The 15,356-nt window shown below is 44.7% G+C and overlaps 2 protein-coding genes across 3 annotated transcripts in view; one reads left to right on the top strand and one right to left on the bottom strand.

Moving 5' to 3' along the window:
• Positions 1 to 220: 220 nt before the first annotated feature.
• On the top strand, positions 221 to 8,885 carry XPA (XPA, DNA damage recognition and repair factor). 2 transcript variants are annotated; one of them, XM_062599973.1, is made up of 6 exons: positions 221 to 289; positions 2,067 to 2,207; positions 4,229 to 4,334; positions 6,115 to 6,280; positions 6,977 to 7,094; positions 8,656 to 8,885. In XM_062599973.1, exons 1-6 carry the CDS (start codon positions 277 to 279, stop codon positions 8,802 to 8,804), a joined length of 693 nt encoding a protein of 230 aa, XP_062455957.1. In that variant the 5' UTR covers positions 221 to 276; the 3' UTR covers positions 8,805 to 8,885. The 2 variants fall into 2 exon arrangements, with proteins under 2 accessions (XP_062455957.1, XP_062455956.1); XM_062599972.1 differs by lacking the exon at positions 221 to 289 and adding an exon at positions 1,557 to 1,770.
• A 1,586-nt stretch (positions 8,886 to 10,471) lies between these two features.
• Positions 10,472 to 15,356, bottom strand: part of NCBP1 (nuclear cap binding protein subunit 1) — a 32,425-nt gene continuing 27,540 nt past the window's right edge. The window contains exons 21-23 of the mRNA XM_062600118.1: positions 14,272 to 14,415; positions 13,748 to 13,861; positions 10,472 to 12,847 (exon numbers count right to left, since the gene is read on the bottom strand). Coding sequence (XP_062456102.1) covers positions 12,734 to 12,847; positions 13,748 to 13,861; positions 14,272 to 14,415 — 372 coding nt within the window. The 3' untranslated portion in view covers positions 10,472 to 12,733. The remainder of the gene's footprint in view (positions 12,848 to 13,747; positions 13,862 to 14,271; positions 14,416 to 15,356) is intronic.

Raw genomic sequence — 15,356 nt, 5'->3', positions numbered from 1 at the left:
ATCATAATTAATTTCAAGGGCAGAGTTTCTGGATTGTACAAAGATCTGTGATAAGAGAAATATTTTAATTGATAGGAGGAACTACTCGCCACTCAGGCGAAGGTTCGAGCCCTTCAAAAACCACCCCTCTGCGTTGAGGCATGTATGAATTCCCAGAAGCAGGATGTTGTTTTCATACATGTTCACAGCACACTCTGCTGGCTGCTGTTGAAAGCAATACCAAAGAACAGATGACATGCAGAAAACCCTAACGGCGTGTTTCAACCCAGCAGAAATATGGCCTGTGTAGGTAATCGCTGTGGATCGCCAGCATAGGGCGGCGGAAAGGGGGGCTTTCGGCGCAGCAGGGAAGGGTTGGCAGGTATCGGATTAGCTTCGTGGAAGAGAAACGCCTTTGGGGGGAGGAGGAGGACGCGTCTTGGTGTGTGTAAAGTCCGGAGGTGGCAAGCACACGTCGGTACTGGCGTGTCTCTCATTTCCTCTGCTTCAAGGACAGGGCAGGCACCACGCAGCCGGCAGGCGAGGGTCACTGGCCGCTCAGCGCTAAGCTGGCTTTACGGGAAAGTGGCTTACAGCCATATTTGCATGATAAAGCAATTTTCCCCTATCACACCAGTAACCAGACGTTACTGTTGCGACTTGTGCTCTCCTTCCTTTTTCCTTGTGGGCCACCCACAGCCACGAGAGGTAGAGGCCAAGATTTCGCAGAGAAAACGCTCCCGAATCAGGGGGCAGTTTGCATCAGCGGGGCCCTCGAGGTGCCGGGAAAGCTTTTTTTTTTTTTTTTTTTCGGGAAAGGAAACAGCAGCCCGACACGTCCGGGCAGGCCCTGGGAGGGTGAAGTACGAGAGCAGAGAGACGTGTGGCTGCGCAGCCAGGCCATGCTCCTGCTCCGGCTAGGAAAGGCCCCACCGCCCCCCGCAGGAACCGGGAGGCGGGGAAAAGGGCGAGTCAGCCGTGGGGAGGGGGCACCCCGGGACCTCCGCACGGCCACGGAGGGCCCGGGGCAGAAAATGTTTCGGGAGCAGTGGGCAGGGCGCCTCTGAGTGCGCCGCACGCCCGTCCTCGGGCGTGAGGGGCGAGGTACGTTTAACGGACAAAAAGGGGGGGAGGGGGTGGCCGCGCGCGCTGCAGGGCTGTTGCATTCCTGCCCTCGCAGCCTCATGGCTTACTGCCTGGCTCCGCGCCCAAACCGAGCGGGGAAGGCGGGGGGAGGCGCTGGGAAACGGCGCTCAGAGCTGGGAAACGGCGCCGCCGGCCCCAACGGGGCGCCGCCGCCGCCACAGGCCGCGGGGCACCCCGCGGGCCCCGCCGCCGCCCCTTCCCCCCCCGGCGCCCTCCCCCCTCGCGCTTCCCGGCGCCCCCCGCGCGGCGGCGGCGGCGGCGGGGCGGGGCCAGCGGCCCGGCGGAGCGGACGCTGCGCGCCTGCGCGCGGGCCTCGCCCCTTTCGCCCCCTCCCCCGCCTGCCGTGGTGCGCAGGCGCACTGCGGCGGCGGCTCGGCGAAGGGAAGGGCGAGCCGCCGCTGCCGGAGCGGGGGGGATTTGCGGGCTCCGGCGGCCCCGCCGCCGCCATGGCGGGCGCGGCCCCGGCCCCGGCCCCGGCCCCGGCCCCGGCCCCAACGCCGGCCGGCGAGAGCGAGGCCTCGGCGGCGGCGGCGGGCGAGAGGCCGCCCCTCTCGGCGGCGGCGCTGGCGAAGATGGAGCGGAACCGGCAGCGGGCGCTGGCACTGCGGCAGGCGCGGCTGGCGGCGCGGCCCTACCCTGCCGCAGGTCTGATCGCCGCGCCGGGCCGCGCTCCCCTTCCCCGGGGGGCGGCGGGCGGCAGCGAGCGAGGCGGCGGTGGGGGGGGGAGGGGGCGCCGCGCGGCCGTTGGGCGCGAGGGGGGGAGGGGGCGCCGCGGCGGCGGCGGCGCGCGAGGGGCCCCTCCCCCTCTCTCTCTCGCTGCGGGGGGGGGGGGGGCGGCTCTGGCGCGCGGCGGCCCCCGCCTGGCGCCGCGGGGCGGCGCGCGCGCCCCCTGGCGGCGGCGCGGGCGGCGCTGAGGCGGCCGCTGCCATTTGTCTCCGCAGGCGGCGTGCGGGTGAAGGCCCCCCCCAAGGTCGTGGACACGGGAGGGGGCTTCTTCCTGGAGGAGGAGGACGCGGAGGAGGAGGAGGACGGTGGCGAGGCGGGGGAAGAGTCGGCCGCCGCCAGGATCGTGCACCCCCCCGGTAAAGGCGCGAGGGCGGCGCGGGGGAGCGGCGCGGCGCGGGCGCCGGGAGGCGGCGCCGCGGGCGCGCGGTTGGCGGGGAGCGGGCAGGAAGGCGCGGGGGCGACACTGAGCCCGGGCTGGGCCGAGGGAGCGGCGTGCCCTTTTTTTTCCCCTTTTCCCCTCCCTTTCTTTTTTTCCCCTTTTTTTAACCACTATTATTTTTTTTGTTTAAATTTAATATGCTTAAGGCATGTTTCTGGGTATGCAGAATTTCAGGCGTGCGTGACTCTTTCAGTAACAAAGCAACTGGCAAATCAGGGGCGATGAAAAACGAAGAACTGTAAGCAAAGGAAGTGGGACACGGTCAGTGCTCTTGAATGTGGCAGTGTCTCCCTTCCCCAGTAAATGCCGCTCTGTTCTTTCTTTGGGGAATTTGAACCCACAAGGCCATAGTGAGTGTTAAATCAGCGTGGGTTCACCAGCCCTGGAAATTCAGAGTCTGATACCCTTTATGCCAAGGTGGGAGCAGTGCTGCAGTGTCAGCTTTTATCATTCTAATACATATTGACGCCAAGTTGCTGATTTGTTTGGTGGGGGATTTCAGCATATTGTCTCATGATGTTCTTCCTCCCCAAAGCAAATGGAGAAGTAAGAATCTCAAAATAGATGCATTTTCTTCCCTGGGATTGTCTTTGTCTTGCTTTGTTCTGCTCTGAATCAGCTGCAGGGCTGTTGGTGCAGTGTACCTCTTTGTTAGAAATCGCCACCAGATTTCATTAAGAGTATAAGCAACTATCAGCCTTTCTGCTTTTGAGGGGCTACTGTTTAATAATAAATTAAGTAAGTCTGAGATCATTTGCACTGCGAATGTTTTTGCTGTGTAATTCATAATGTCATTGTCTTAATAAAATGTCTGCATGTTTGGAAGTAGTGCCATAAAATACAAAGTGTGATGTAAGAGCATGGCTATGTGAAGTACTGAGATTTCCAAGTAAAACTTCAAATTGGGATAAAATATCATCTCTGCTAGATTCAATCTGCTATAAATGCGCACACAATCAAAAATGTATGATGTTGCATGTCAATAATTAGTTTTATGTTTCAGATACTGTTAATGTTCTATCTTGCTATCTCATTTGCAGCTGGTGAAACTGTAAAAAAGTTAATATCCTACTAGGAGCATACTGTTGTTGTTAAACGAATGTTTTTGATAGCTAAATCGGTGGTTCTCGGTGTCCCATGGAACATAAGCAGATGGAGAACGTACTGGAGGTGATCTACCCAGCGTGGATGTGGTCAGCAGTGATGGCCGGGACCAGGATGAGCCTGGGCTTGGAGCAGTGCTGAGAGGGCTTGGGGAGAGGATTGTAGTGGAGCTCCATCCCCATTCCACTCCTAGCAGCTCTCTGGCCGTCCACCTCCATTTCTGCCACCTGGGATGGACAAGAGCTTTGCCATCTGCTGCAAGCCTCTGTTGAGCACTTTCTTGGAGAGACAGGTGTGGCTGAAATAGGAAAAAAATGGAGCAGAGCTGATAGGACTATGGTGCCAGTGCAGCTTCTGTACTGCTTCCTGCTTCAGCCACTTTCTTTTAACTGCATCCCCTTCTCTGTTTTCTCCCATTTCTGACTGTATGTCTTCTGTACATCAGGAGATGCTTTGGATGGCCAGAAGGGAGGAAGCTATAGGAGGGGATATGAAGCACTTAGTGGGAAATGTGGAGGGTTCTTTTTTCTTTTCTTAAACGATTGCTAAGTTGAAACAAATCTGTGCTTTTGAATGCTGTAATCCAATACTTAATACAGTGAACTCTTCAAGCAAGAGCAGAGATCTGCCAACAAAGATGGAATTGCTGGATATAGGTTTTGAATTTGTATTTTATCTTTCTGGAAAACTTTTCTTGGAGGAGTGAACTTAGTCTGTAATGAACATTATAAAAACTGTAATGTAAATTTTAGTAAAACTGCCTGTAATACCAACTCCAAATATTTACTTTAACATGGTAATTCCTTTAAAAAAAAAAATCTTTCTTTCCATTAGCACCTGTACTAGAGTTTGACTATCTCATCTGTGAAGACTGTGGCAAAGAATTCATGGATTCCTACCTTATGCAGCACTTTGATTGGGCAACGTGTGATAATTGCAGGTATTACAAATAGGAGAGGAAAGCTATATTTTATGTAAAGGTTGATAGCTAGAATTTAATTAATTACAAATTTTCTACGAGAAGGCTGTCAGCAAAGGGCTATCTTTCAATAAGGTAATGGAAAAGCAAATGGAAGTTGTCTCATACCTTTATATCTTCCATTATGGAAGTGAAGAATAGAAGCATTGTTTAGTAAGTGTATCTGAGGAGAAAAAGCACCAGTAGGTACTTGCATAATATTCTGGAGATAGAGTGCTTTGAGATAAGTTAAAGGTTTTTTTTTGTTGTTGTTGTTTTTTTTTTTTTGTTTTTGTTTTTTAAATCAGCATTTCTATGGAAATTATTTCCTAATTGCAGATTACGAATGTTTGAAAAAATGGCATTGATTTAACCATATAACAAAGAACATCTATTTTTAAAAATAAAGCCAGTTTGGTTGTCACTAACATTACATCTTCTGAGAATATTTGCTGTCATAGTGAATTAACCTGAATAACATCTAGTTAGTACTTGGGTGAGAGCAGGTGGGCCTGGCGGATGGCAGCCAGATGAGTAGACTCCCCACAGGAGGTGACCAGAGGCCTTGAACGCGGTTGAACCACAGGGTGGGCAGGAGTTCAGCCTCGGGGGATGGCAGTCTCTACGATCTCTGTCTTTAACTGAGAGAAAATATTGTAAAAGCCATCAGGATCACCAGGGCGTTGAAACAAACTTGGAAGCAGCCAACTGCCTGTAAGCGTAAGAAAGAATGAATGGATGGATGGATGAAAAAAAACACAGCTAGAATTTTGTTGCTATGGTAGGAGGTTCCCAGGTAACTGCATGGAGTGTCAGGTGTGCATATGATTTAAGGAATTCATAGTCTTTAAAGAAAAAGTGCTGCCTCTTGAAAGCAAGAGGGGTGAAAAACAGTGCAAGGAGAGGACTTAGGGGCTTTACAAAGTGGTTTCCATTCAGACCTGGTAGCTCTTGTAACTGAATATTTAGAGAATGCTGTATGCCTAAGCTTTAATTATTAACTTTGAATTTCAGTGGAGGTATATATACAGCAGTACTTCTTGGATGACAGTTGCCAGTGTTTAGTATTTGACAGATTATTTCAGTTTAAGCAGTTCAGGTGATACAGGTATACAGAATAACAAATCTAGTTTTTGTTTCATTTAGTGATAACACTGCTGTGGTTATGCAAAGTTTTTCTTGTGTTAGGTCTGATAAAAGTTACAGTATCTTTGTGTTTAAGTTATTTCTTTTACTACTACTCCTTTATTCCTGCACTGTGGGCATTTAGAAACAAGTGCTCTGAGTAGTTAATTTGTTTCTGAGATCTGGAAACTAGGGAGTGTCACTCGGTGATCTGACTTGTCCCGCTTTACACACTCCTTTTCTCTGGACCATGTGACAGCCTATACTTTCATCCTCTGAATCATATCTGAGTTGAATGAATAGGCTAAAATTATTCATAATCTCTCTTAAGTTTCAGTTTTCTTCTCTTATAAGAAAGCAAAGATGAAGAGAAGGAAAGCCCTTTTAGAAACACAAAAGTGATTCTCATAAAGTGTGAGAGTTGAGAGAATTGAGCCTGAGTATTTGCTCAGTTGGGAAGATTTTCTGACTTTTACCCTGGAACTGAAGTTGGTTTGAATTCATAAAGTTGCTTGAGAACTGAGAGGATAAAGGCTGCCAATATTTCAGGAATTTTAAGAAAAGTGCTGGGGACTTAAGTGCTAATAATACATGGCTTTCAGGTGCAGCTTTCTCACTATTATTTTACATGTTCCAGAGATGCTGAAGATAAACATAAGCTTATAACAAGGACAGAAGCAAAAGAAGAGTATCTTCTTAAAGACTGTGACTTAGACAAGAGAGAACCAGTGCTCAGATTTATTTTGAAGAAAAACCCTCATAATTCACGGTGGGGTGACATGAAACTTTATTTAAAGCTACAGGTATAGAAACTGTTAGCATTTTAAGACCTCTTCTTACCTTCATGCGACTTTGACTGGTAAACAAAATGTATCGTTTTGGTTCTGAGTTCTGAATCACTGGAGCAGAGCGAAGTACATTGTTCTTTTCAGATAATAGACTTCTAGTTGTTACTAGCTGCATACATTTTCTTAGTAATAAAAAATAGCTGTGGGCAAGTCATGAAAATATCCGTGTTTGAGAGGATTTTGAAGGCTTTTGTGACCCAAAACCTCAGTCATTTCACCTGTTCACACAAGTATATGGTCATGAAGTCAGTATTCTTTCAGTGCTAAACTGAAGTGTGTGGCTGCTGCTGCGTGTAGCCCTTTTGAGCTGTGGCTTGTGGCCTCATCCCCTGCTCTGTTCTCACGGGAATTGCAGTGAGATTTCCCAAGACTCTGTCATCTCTCCTTTGCTGCTTTGTAGGAATGTCTCTGTAGTTGAATGTGCACAAAATTAGGGTTTGATTTTAATGAGTAAATTATGTTTAGCTGATGAAAAAAAATGATCTTTCACTGTGGAAGGAACATGCATTGTTTGCAAGTTGAGAGCAGAGAGGCAGAGATGGGAGTTAGAAGCAAGATTCTTGATAGGGTTGATTTATTTTGTACGTGAGTTAGCGTAGCTTATTTTATCACTTCAGTAGAGGAAGAAATACATTTATATCCATCCTGTAGGTAATCAAGCGTTCTCTTGAAGTGTGGGGTAATGAAGAATCACTGCAAGAAGCAAAGGAACTCCGTCGTGACAACAGAGAGAAGATGAAACAGAAGAAATTTGACAAGAAAGTTAAAGGTAAACAGTTTAGCTTGAATATTGCAGTATGCAAAACAGTGTCCATCTATGTTCAGATTTGTTTCTGCATCTGATTAACATAGATAGAAAACAAAATTTTCAGTATGGCAAGATGGAGGTTTTCAAGGCCTGACTGGGCAAAGCCTGGAGCAACCTGGTCTGACCTCATAGCTGACCCAGTTTTGAGCAGAGGATTGGACTAAAGACCTGAGGTCTCTTCCAGCCTGAATTATCATACTATCCTATGGAAATCTTGTAAGCAACAGAAACGAATTATGACACTTGATTACGTTTCTCTATTTTTATTATTACTGCTTATGTATTTTTACTCTTATTATTACTCCATAATTACACCCAGAATGTGCCATGTTTGCCTTTCTTAATTACTCTTACGGACTTCAAGAGAAGATGCATTATAATTCTGCGTTATAATTCTGTCATATATACAGTTAGTTCAGGTGGAGTCACTGTAAAAGAAGGTAGAAAATGGCTTTCCCACCATGGTGTTAAGAGTAGTCCCTGCTGCTCTTTTTACTAGTCATTATTTCCGGGGTTTTCTGGTAACTATTTAAGGGAGTATTTAATGGGTAGAACTCTTGAGAAAGACTTGAAGCACAAACATGCTAGTCACTTTAAAAAGGTGTTGTGTTCGCTTTTCTCCAAGAAATTCCTTGCTATCAGTGTTGCCTATGCCCTAGCATCCATCCCTGAGTTCAGGTTTTTATTGCCAGAGCCAGAAGGCCCCGGCTGGCTGGAACACTGTTATGCAGAGGAGGCAGATCCTGAGACAGAGCAAATTGCCTCTTAACAGCATCAGTGTTCTGTGCTCGAGAACACTCAAAGCAGGCCTTAGCTGAGATGCGGGCTGCGTGGGTCACTGCAGAACTTGAGTTAAGTGCAGGTACAGGCCTTAACATAACCAAATATTTCCAGCATGAATGACGTGGCTGAAAATGCTACCACCTTTTGCTCTTTTGTTTACTTGCCACTTGCTTCGAGGTTCCTGAAAATGCATCCAACTTACTTGCCAGCCTGTGCCTAGTTGAAAATCTAGTGTGACTTCACTGCTGTTGCTGGGAGAGTAACTGACAGGATTGGGCATAAAGGTTGCTGGGAACTTTCAGTCATTTGGGAGGCATACTCTGCCCTGAAAGAAAAAATTACTGTTCATGATTGTGTAAAAAAAAAAAAAAAAAAAGAAAAAAAAAAAGAGGTAGTCTGCAAAATTTGGGTCTAGTTTTTGCTCCTAATTCCAGTTGATGCTCTAGGTACCTTTTGAATGACATTCTGTAAACAGGCAGTGAGCAGCTCATACTTCAGATGAAATCCTGTGAAGTGTTGTGACAGTGAATTTCCTGTCAATTAAAATAATATGAACAAGGTGAGGTTAAGACTCTACAAGGAAAATCAGAATGTGTTCTGGGGATAGCACATTCTTCCCAAAACTTACAGAAGATGAGCAGTAAGCGAATTGCCATCTGTAATTGTTGCAGAGGTGATTGGCTTGATTTTTAAAAACTGACACTTCAGAAACTTCAAAAAACCTTTTTATGTTTTTCAGAACTCCGCCGTGCAGTGAGGAGTAGTTTGTGGAAGAAAGAAGCTAGTGTGCATGAACATGAATATGGACCAGAAGAAAACATTGAAGATGATATGTATAAAAAGATATGTACTGTATGTGGCCATGAATTAACTTACGAGAAGATGTAGTATCATGCTTTTAAAAATTTCATTAAGTGTCTTTTTAATGGTATTCTGTATTAAGCTCAAATAAAATCTGATTGTGAACAAGCTGTTGCCAAAGGTTGTGTTCATCACTTTTAAGAAGTTTCATGTAGGAAAAATAAGCTCTGGCTCTTCAAAATAAATCTTAGGAATGTAGCATAAGCCTTCTCAACTTTTCGAATAAGCTGGTATCTTATGGCCTAAAGAAAGTGGTGTCATTCTGTTCTACATGATGAAGAAATCAAAGGAGGTAAATCACCATGCTGGCAGCGGAGGGGAAGGAAGTCTCCTCGTCTTGTCCCAGGTGTGAGTTGTCTGGGCAGTTACTAGTAGTTGTGGCAGGCTGGCAGAAGTGAATTATCTGAAGATGCGCCTGCTCTCATGCATGATGCATAGATTCTCCTGCTTTGATTTTGAGACCTAAATCCAATAAAAGGAAGGCTCCACTAGGGGAAGGAGAAATCTCTCCTGCAGGAAAGCAGCAAGGTTAGGCTAAGGCATGTTAATGATGACACCATGTCGCTGCTTGCATACACTTGGATATGCATGTTCTAGACTTCAGAGTGCTTGGAACCAAAATTGAGACTAGCAGAATATTACTGGAAGAAGCACACTGCAAGAGAAGATTTGACAGCCATGGTCGTGGCATCTTCCATATGGCACAGCAGACAGGCCTTCATTTTGGAACAGAAAGCAAGGTGACCTGTAATAAAATTTACCTTTGCTCATTTACCATTTGGTACGTAAGATGATTTTTCAAACAATGGACAAATACCTACTTTTTTGATTGCAAATTCAAATTTTGAAATGTTCCAAATTTTCCTGCTCTTAGATATGACTGTGGAATGGGTGTAGAAAATGCTAAACTTTTTTCAGCTGTTAACGTGTTTGTTCTGCATTGTACGGATCACAGTGAAGTGCACTGAGACTTACGTGCATTACAGTGGGAGAGAACAGGTCCAGCTGGGGAACCTGCTGATGGTTCTGCCCATGGACCACTGCTCCGTCACAGAGTGCTAAAGAGATCCTGCTGCGGAAGCAGTTTGTGGATGATCTCATGAGCACTCAAGCCTTATGCTGTCCGTCGTTTCTGGACAAAGGACAGGGCTCTGCCTGCCAGCCGAGGGCCCTGCATCATGTGGACTCCTGGAGCCTGGAGAAAAGCCAGACTGGATAAAGGCCTGTGCAACTACAGCAGCGTCAGATCAGCCTAGGCAGAGGGCAACGTGTGGGTGTGGGCCCCCCATCTCCTCCCCCCTCACCCTGGCTGCCACACCGCTTACCTAGGGGGTGGCTGCAGGAGCAGCCATCCCTTAGCAAAAGCTCTTGGCTGCTGCCTGCTGCAGGGATGCAGCAGCACAGCCCATAACGCAGGAGCAGCAGGGAGTGGAAGAGCTGCCACAGCAGCAGAGCTCTTTCCCACCACATGGCAGTGTGCATGCTGACACGGCTTGGGCGTGCGGAGCCAGGGAGCAGGTTCAACTGGCTCATGGTGCATGGACGGCTTGGGAGCTAGCCCACCAGCGTACCTGCATCCCAGGGAAGTGCAGCCCGTCCGCATGGCCTTCAACAGCAGGATAACCCTGGCACGACTGCTTTGCTTCGCTGGCCCCAGTAACTAGTTAGGACAAACACTCCCAATAGTAACCTGCTTCACCTTCATTTATTTTTTTGTCTTAATTTTAATTAATTGTGCATTTTTTCCAGCCACATCACATTTCTACAGCATCTTTACACTATCCAGCACCTCATGCTGCAGCAGTTTCAACTTTGGCCAGTTAATGGCTTGTACCACTACACAAACATCTTTCTCCTACAGATCCAACCAGTTTCCCCATCAATCAGGTGCCATGCTACCTCCAAAGAGGGGATACTTTCTAACAGAGTAAGGATATGTAATCAAAGCCCACACTCCTCATCTTAACTCATTTTTGAAAGAAAATAGCTTAGTTTTAAATCATAGGATTATGTTGTCTGTGCTCAGGTAGTTGCTGCTGTATCCCCAGCCTCAGTATTTGTCAAGTATATTAAAGGCTCAGAAGAAGTCAAAGTTCTGTAAGTTTTGGTGCATTATCAATTTTACAGAAAACACATTCAAGTCAGTCAGATTCATACCCAAAGTCAGAATTCCTTGTTGATCCAACCCAGTGAAGAAAAAAAAGGCTATGACCCCTATTAAAACTTCTATACAGCATTAAATGTTACAAAAAAAAAAAAAAAAAAAGGCTATCTGAAGACCTCTGTGCATAACCCTGCATAAAGCAAATTTACAAATATGTAAATATGTAAAAGGCAGACCCTAAAAGAATGGAAGGATTTGTCAAATCACAGAGGATAAGCAGAGAAAGCAAAAGTAACAGAATCAAGTCTACAAGGATATATTCAAATGTTACAGGCTGCACAACAAGTTATGTCAACACTAACAGTAGAAATTTTTTTTTGCCCCTCTATGCTTGATTAAGAGGTCAATTGCTTAATGTAGGGATGGAATTTATTACTAGGTATAGTATTTGAAAAATAATTTGTACAGGAACTGAATCAAAGTTCATCATTTTCAGTGTGTGAAAATTTTCAAACATTCATCTACAAAAATGAATAGACCGTAAACAGCTTCTGTGTACCACACAGAAATGTCACCATACAGAGTTGAATGCCTGAAGCAATGTCTTTGCTCTGCCACGCATCCCTGCTTGCCATGATACAGACCATTCCTTTTTCTTTTCTTACAGAAGTGTTATTTGCATAACTCAAACTAAGGCTATTCCATTTTCAGGTTATGTCTCACCCCAGTCCAAGTCTCCAGTAAGGTAACACTTAATTCAGTGCTACAGTGCTTTTCAGAGACAGGGGAGCCTCATGCTCTCTTCACATTTTAAAGACTAAAGGACAGGAAATAGTAGCAGATGCAAATACCATGAAGCAGTTATTACTAATCCACATACAAAGGACAATTGGTTTATCCACATCAGTGCCAGAAAAATTTCTGCTATCACTGCAGACCTGTAGGTCCGAACCACTGCAAGCTCAACAGCCCACATAGTTAGAGGCTGAAATAAAACAGGCTACGTGTTGCCCTTCCCTCACCCGCAGTACTTGAGGCTGGATCTGCCAACACCTAGGTATGGTTTGCAGTACCAAAATAGAAGTTTTGCCCCATCTCTACCAATTAGGACTACTGTTAGATAGGTCATTATTTTTTGACCATGCTGCATAAAGGCTCGCATTTTGGTTTTAGAGGTTTATGAAGTTCCTTTATGGGTTGTTTACAGTTACTGTAATAAGACACCAGACAATACATTAAAAAAAAAAAAAAAACATATTGTATTACATCCATGTTCTTTCAAAATGAAAATCTAGTTGGTTTGGCAATAAACAAACCCATATGATCTATGCTACTTTGAAAGCTTTACTCAGTGTTTCACATGCCCAAAGTTAAGACACTTCTCCTGTGCCATACTACAGAGAACTTATCACACTGCTCATAGAAAGGTGCATTTCCCTTTACACTTATAAAACACTATGATCTGTTTCAAATTTCTGTAGTTCCTTTGCTTTAAGGGGCAGGCAGAGGTAACAAATTCTATACGATTTTTTTGCCTATTTTTTATTTTTATATAAACAGTGGGGAAAAACAACAAAAAATACTATCATGAATGCAAGATTCAAACCAAATAAAAGGACAGATTAAAAGAATTCACACATTACTTCATGTCAATCCTCTATCAGTCATAGCTAATAAGGCTTACAATGTTTACAGAGTTGCTGTTGGTTAGAGTACTGCATTGTTCTATACAGGAACACAAGAAAGCCAGTTTTAATGAAAAAGTTTCTTCCTTCCCCAGGTCAAGTCTTCCCATAAAAAAAAAATATATTCATTAAAGTCCTGCAGACAAGTCTCTGCACATGAACAATCTTCAAGCCTGCAGAGCACAGAATTGCTGAAACACAGCCAGTATGTGATGGTCCAGTTCAGCTGTAAACAGGAGATTCTCCAGGGTCACCATGTACTGTTGGATTATCTGGTGATGCTGGTAGATTAAAAGAGGAAAAAAAAGGGGGGGAGGGAGTAACATTTTGGTGTTTTCATTCAACTTAATGCAAAAAACAAGCACAGAAGTCAAGACAGGTAAGTATCACAGGTCAAATGTTCTCAACAAAACTGACAAGCGCATCTCACTTCCACAACACATCAGCCACTGACAAGAAAGCGTGACCTGGAGCCAATACCAATTGCAGAAAGGAAGTGTGTTGAAATCCTCGTTTGAGAGTGTTGTGCTCCCTGTGGCTGTTCACTCCTTATCCTGAATTGTGTACAGGATGCCACGCAGAGAGGCAATTGCACAGATATCATGAGGAAACTCATGACATTTGCTTTAAAGTAACCTCTATAACTAGGGAAAAGCTTACCCCATGTAACCATTACACCACCACTCCCATGCAGTCTTCCATCCTTCAACATAACTTAAGTTCCCACATCTGTAACTGTCTAGTATTCTGTCACTTTCAGCCAATCACCTGCACTTGTTATCAGGTTTAATATAAAACCAAGAATTCCAAACTAAAGTTTAATAAGATGCATTAAAAGCTTTTAAAAGGAAGACAGGAGGCATCTATTTTAATATTCTTGTTTGCTCAAGACTTTGACTTATGCTGTAATACACAGTTAAGTTGAGCTCAACTGAATTTATAAACATCTCAGTATCTTTTTGATGGATATCTGTAGCATAGGAAGTAACTGAGGACCAGTCACTCTGAGTCTACAGCAGAGACAAGGACAGGACCCAAGAGGTATGCCTAACCCGCACATTAGTCTTCTGAGAAGTGCTGCCATCCACCGCTGTTCTCATGGGGTGCCTGGCTCTCAAGCTACAAAAGCTTTTCCATCCAACACAGGTACAGAGCCTTCTAAACAGAGAAATGAAAATTACCTGTAGGAAGATTTGCTGCAATCTCTCTATACAACTCTTGTACCAAGGTGTAAATACATCAATTCCACCAGTTTCACATCGCACCAAGTGCTCAGTTAACAACATAATGAAGCGCTGCAGAAGAATAGGAAAAACATTGATTTAGTTTTTGTCAAACAAGAACAGGTTCCTAATCTCAGACAAGATAATGCAAGGGATAGAAACTTTGAACAGTAATGTCAGAATAATTACTGCACTTAGAGGGAGGACACTGAATGTAGTAACCACTTACAGTCAAATTACCTTCTGCTTGTTCAATAACAGTGCTAGCAGAGAACTCCCCTGCACTGTAACTGAACAAATCCTGTTCTAGGGTGACTGGCAGTCCTTTCTGAGGGGTCACTTGAACTGACTCTTTCCCACAATAAACCTATTCACTCTTTACCACATCCTTGTCTGAAGATGATTCCTGAGATACAAATGACATTGTAAGCTTACATATACAGTAAAACCTACAGGTGCGACAAGACCTCACCCATTGTTACCTGAAATATGACAAGAAAAAGATTCTTCTGCTCGCTCTGGGCTGACTCGACTTTCTCCTGCAAGCGCTCTATCTGCTCTTCTAGTGGTCCGTCTTCCCGATCACTACTTCGGTCATCATCATCATCATCATCATCGCTATCTCGCTGTAAGTGAAATAACACATGACTACGTAGCAACCTGGCTAACCTGTGGAGATCTTAATGCTCATTAGTTCCTCTTGTGAGAAGGTCTGTAGGGCAACTGAAGCTGCTCTGTGGCTTGGAAAGTACTACTTTGAAGGATGTTTATTTTGAGTATGATTCAGGAGGCAAATTTGAAAGGAAAAAGATTCAGGTTAAGCCTCTCAACTTAATGTAACACCTGTATGGGAAAGGCTTGAAAAAGCACAACATCATAGGAAACAGAGCAAGCTCAAAAATTTACAAGAATTTTATTTAGGGGAGACACAGCATGAAGTAATAAGCCTGTTGTTCTCATCATTAGCATCATAGCTTTAAAAAGAGAGAGAGAACAAACAAAAACACATGAATGTCACAAATGTCTTAAGCTTTGTCCCCTTCTACAGGGCAGATCATTCATTCAATCATAGTTCTAAAATTTTAGGATTCAAAAAAGAACACTATGCTATAGCTCAGATGGACATGGCGTGTTGCCACAAAAGGAAGACAAGAGATTGTATCCCAGTGTGTTAAATGGGACTGTCTATGCTCAAGATCAAAGGAGATGCTCTCAAACTATAAAGGGACACGGTGGCAGCCAACTCTATAGTGAGCAAAATACTCTTTTGTCATTGTCTTTGATTAATTGAACAGTATCAGACCTGCATCTCAAAGTTGTCCGAAACAGGATTAAATGGGATACAGTATGAAAGGCACAATCTGATGGCTTAAGGTATATTCACCACAGATACTGCTTCAGTTACTTGGAATTTCTATGCAAAAATACCTACAAATTAACAGCTAAAGAGTTCAAATATTTGTAAAATGTGTGTGCAACTTGTAAAATATACAGGGCTATATGTTAACTTGGCTACTGCATACAAACCAAACTAGCAATCCAAAGATTCTGTGCAGCTCTGAATTAG

Source organism: Rhea pennata, chromosome Z, assembly GCF_028389875.1.
Source record: "Rhea pennata isolate bPtePen1 chromosome Z, bPtePen1.pri, whole genome shotgun sequence".
Classification (NCBI taxonomy): Eukaryota; Metazoa; Chordata; class Aves; order Rheiformes; family Rheidae; genus Rhea; species Rhea pennata.
The sequence above is the reverse complement of the archived record's forward strand: the minus strand, read 5'-3'. Positions and strand labels throughout refer to the sequence as shown.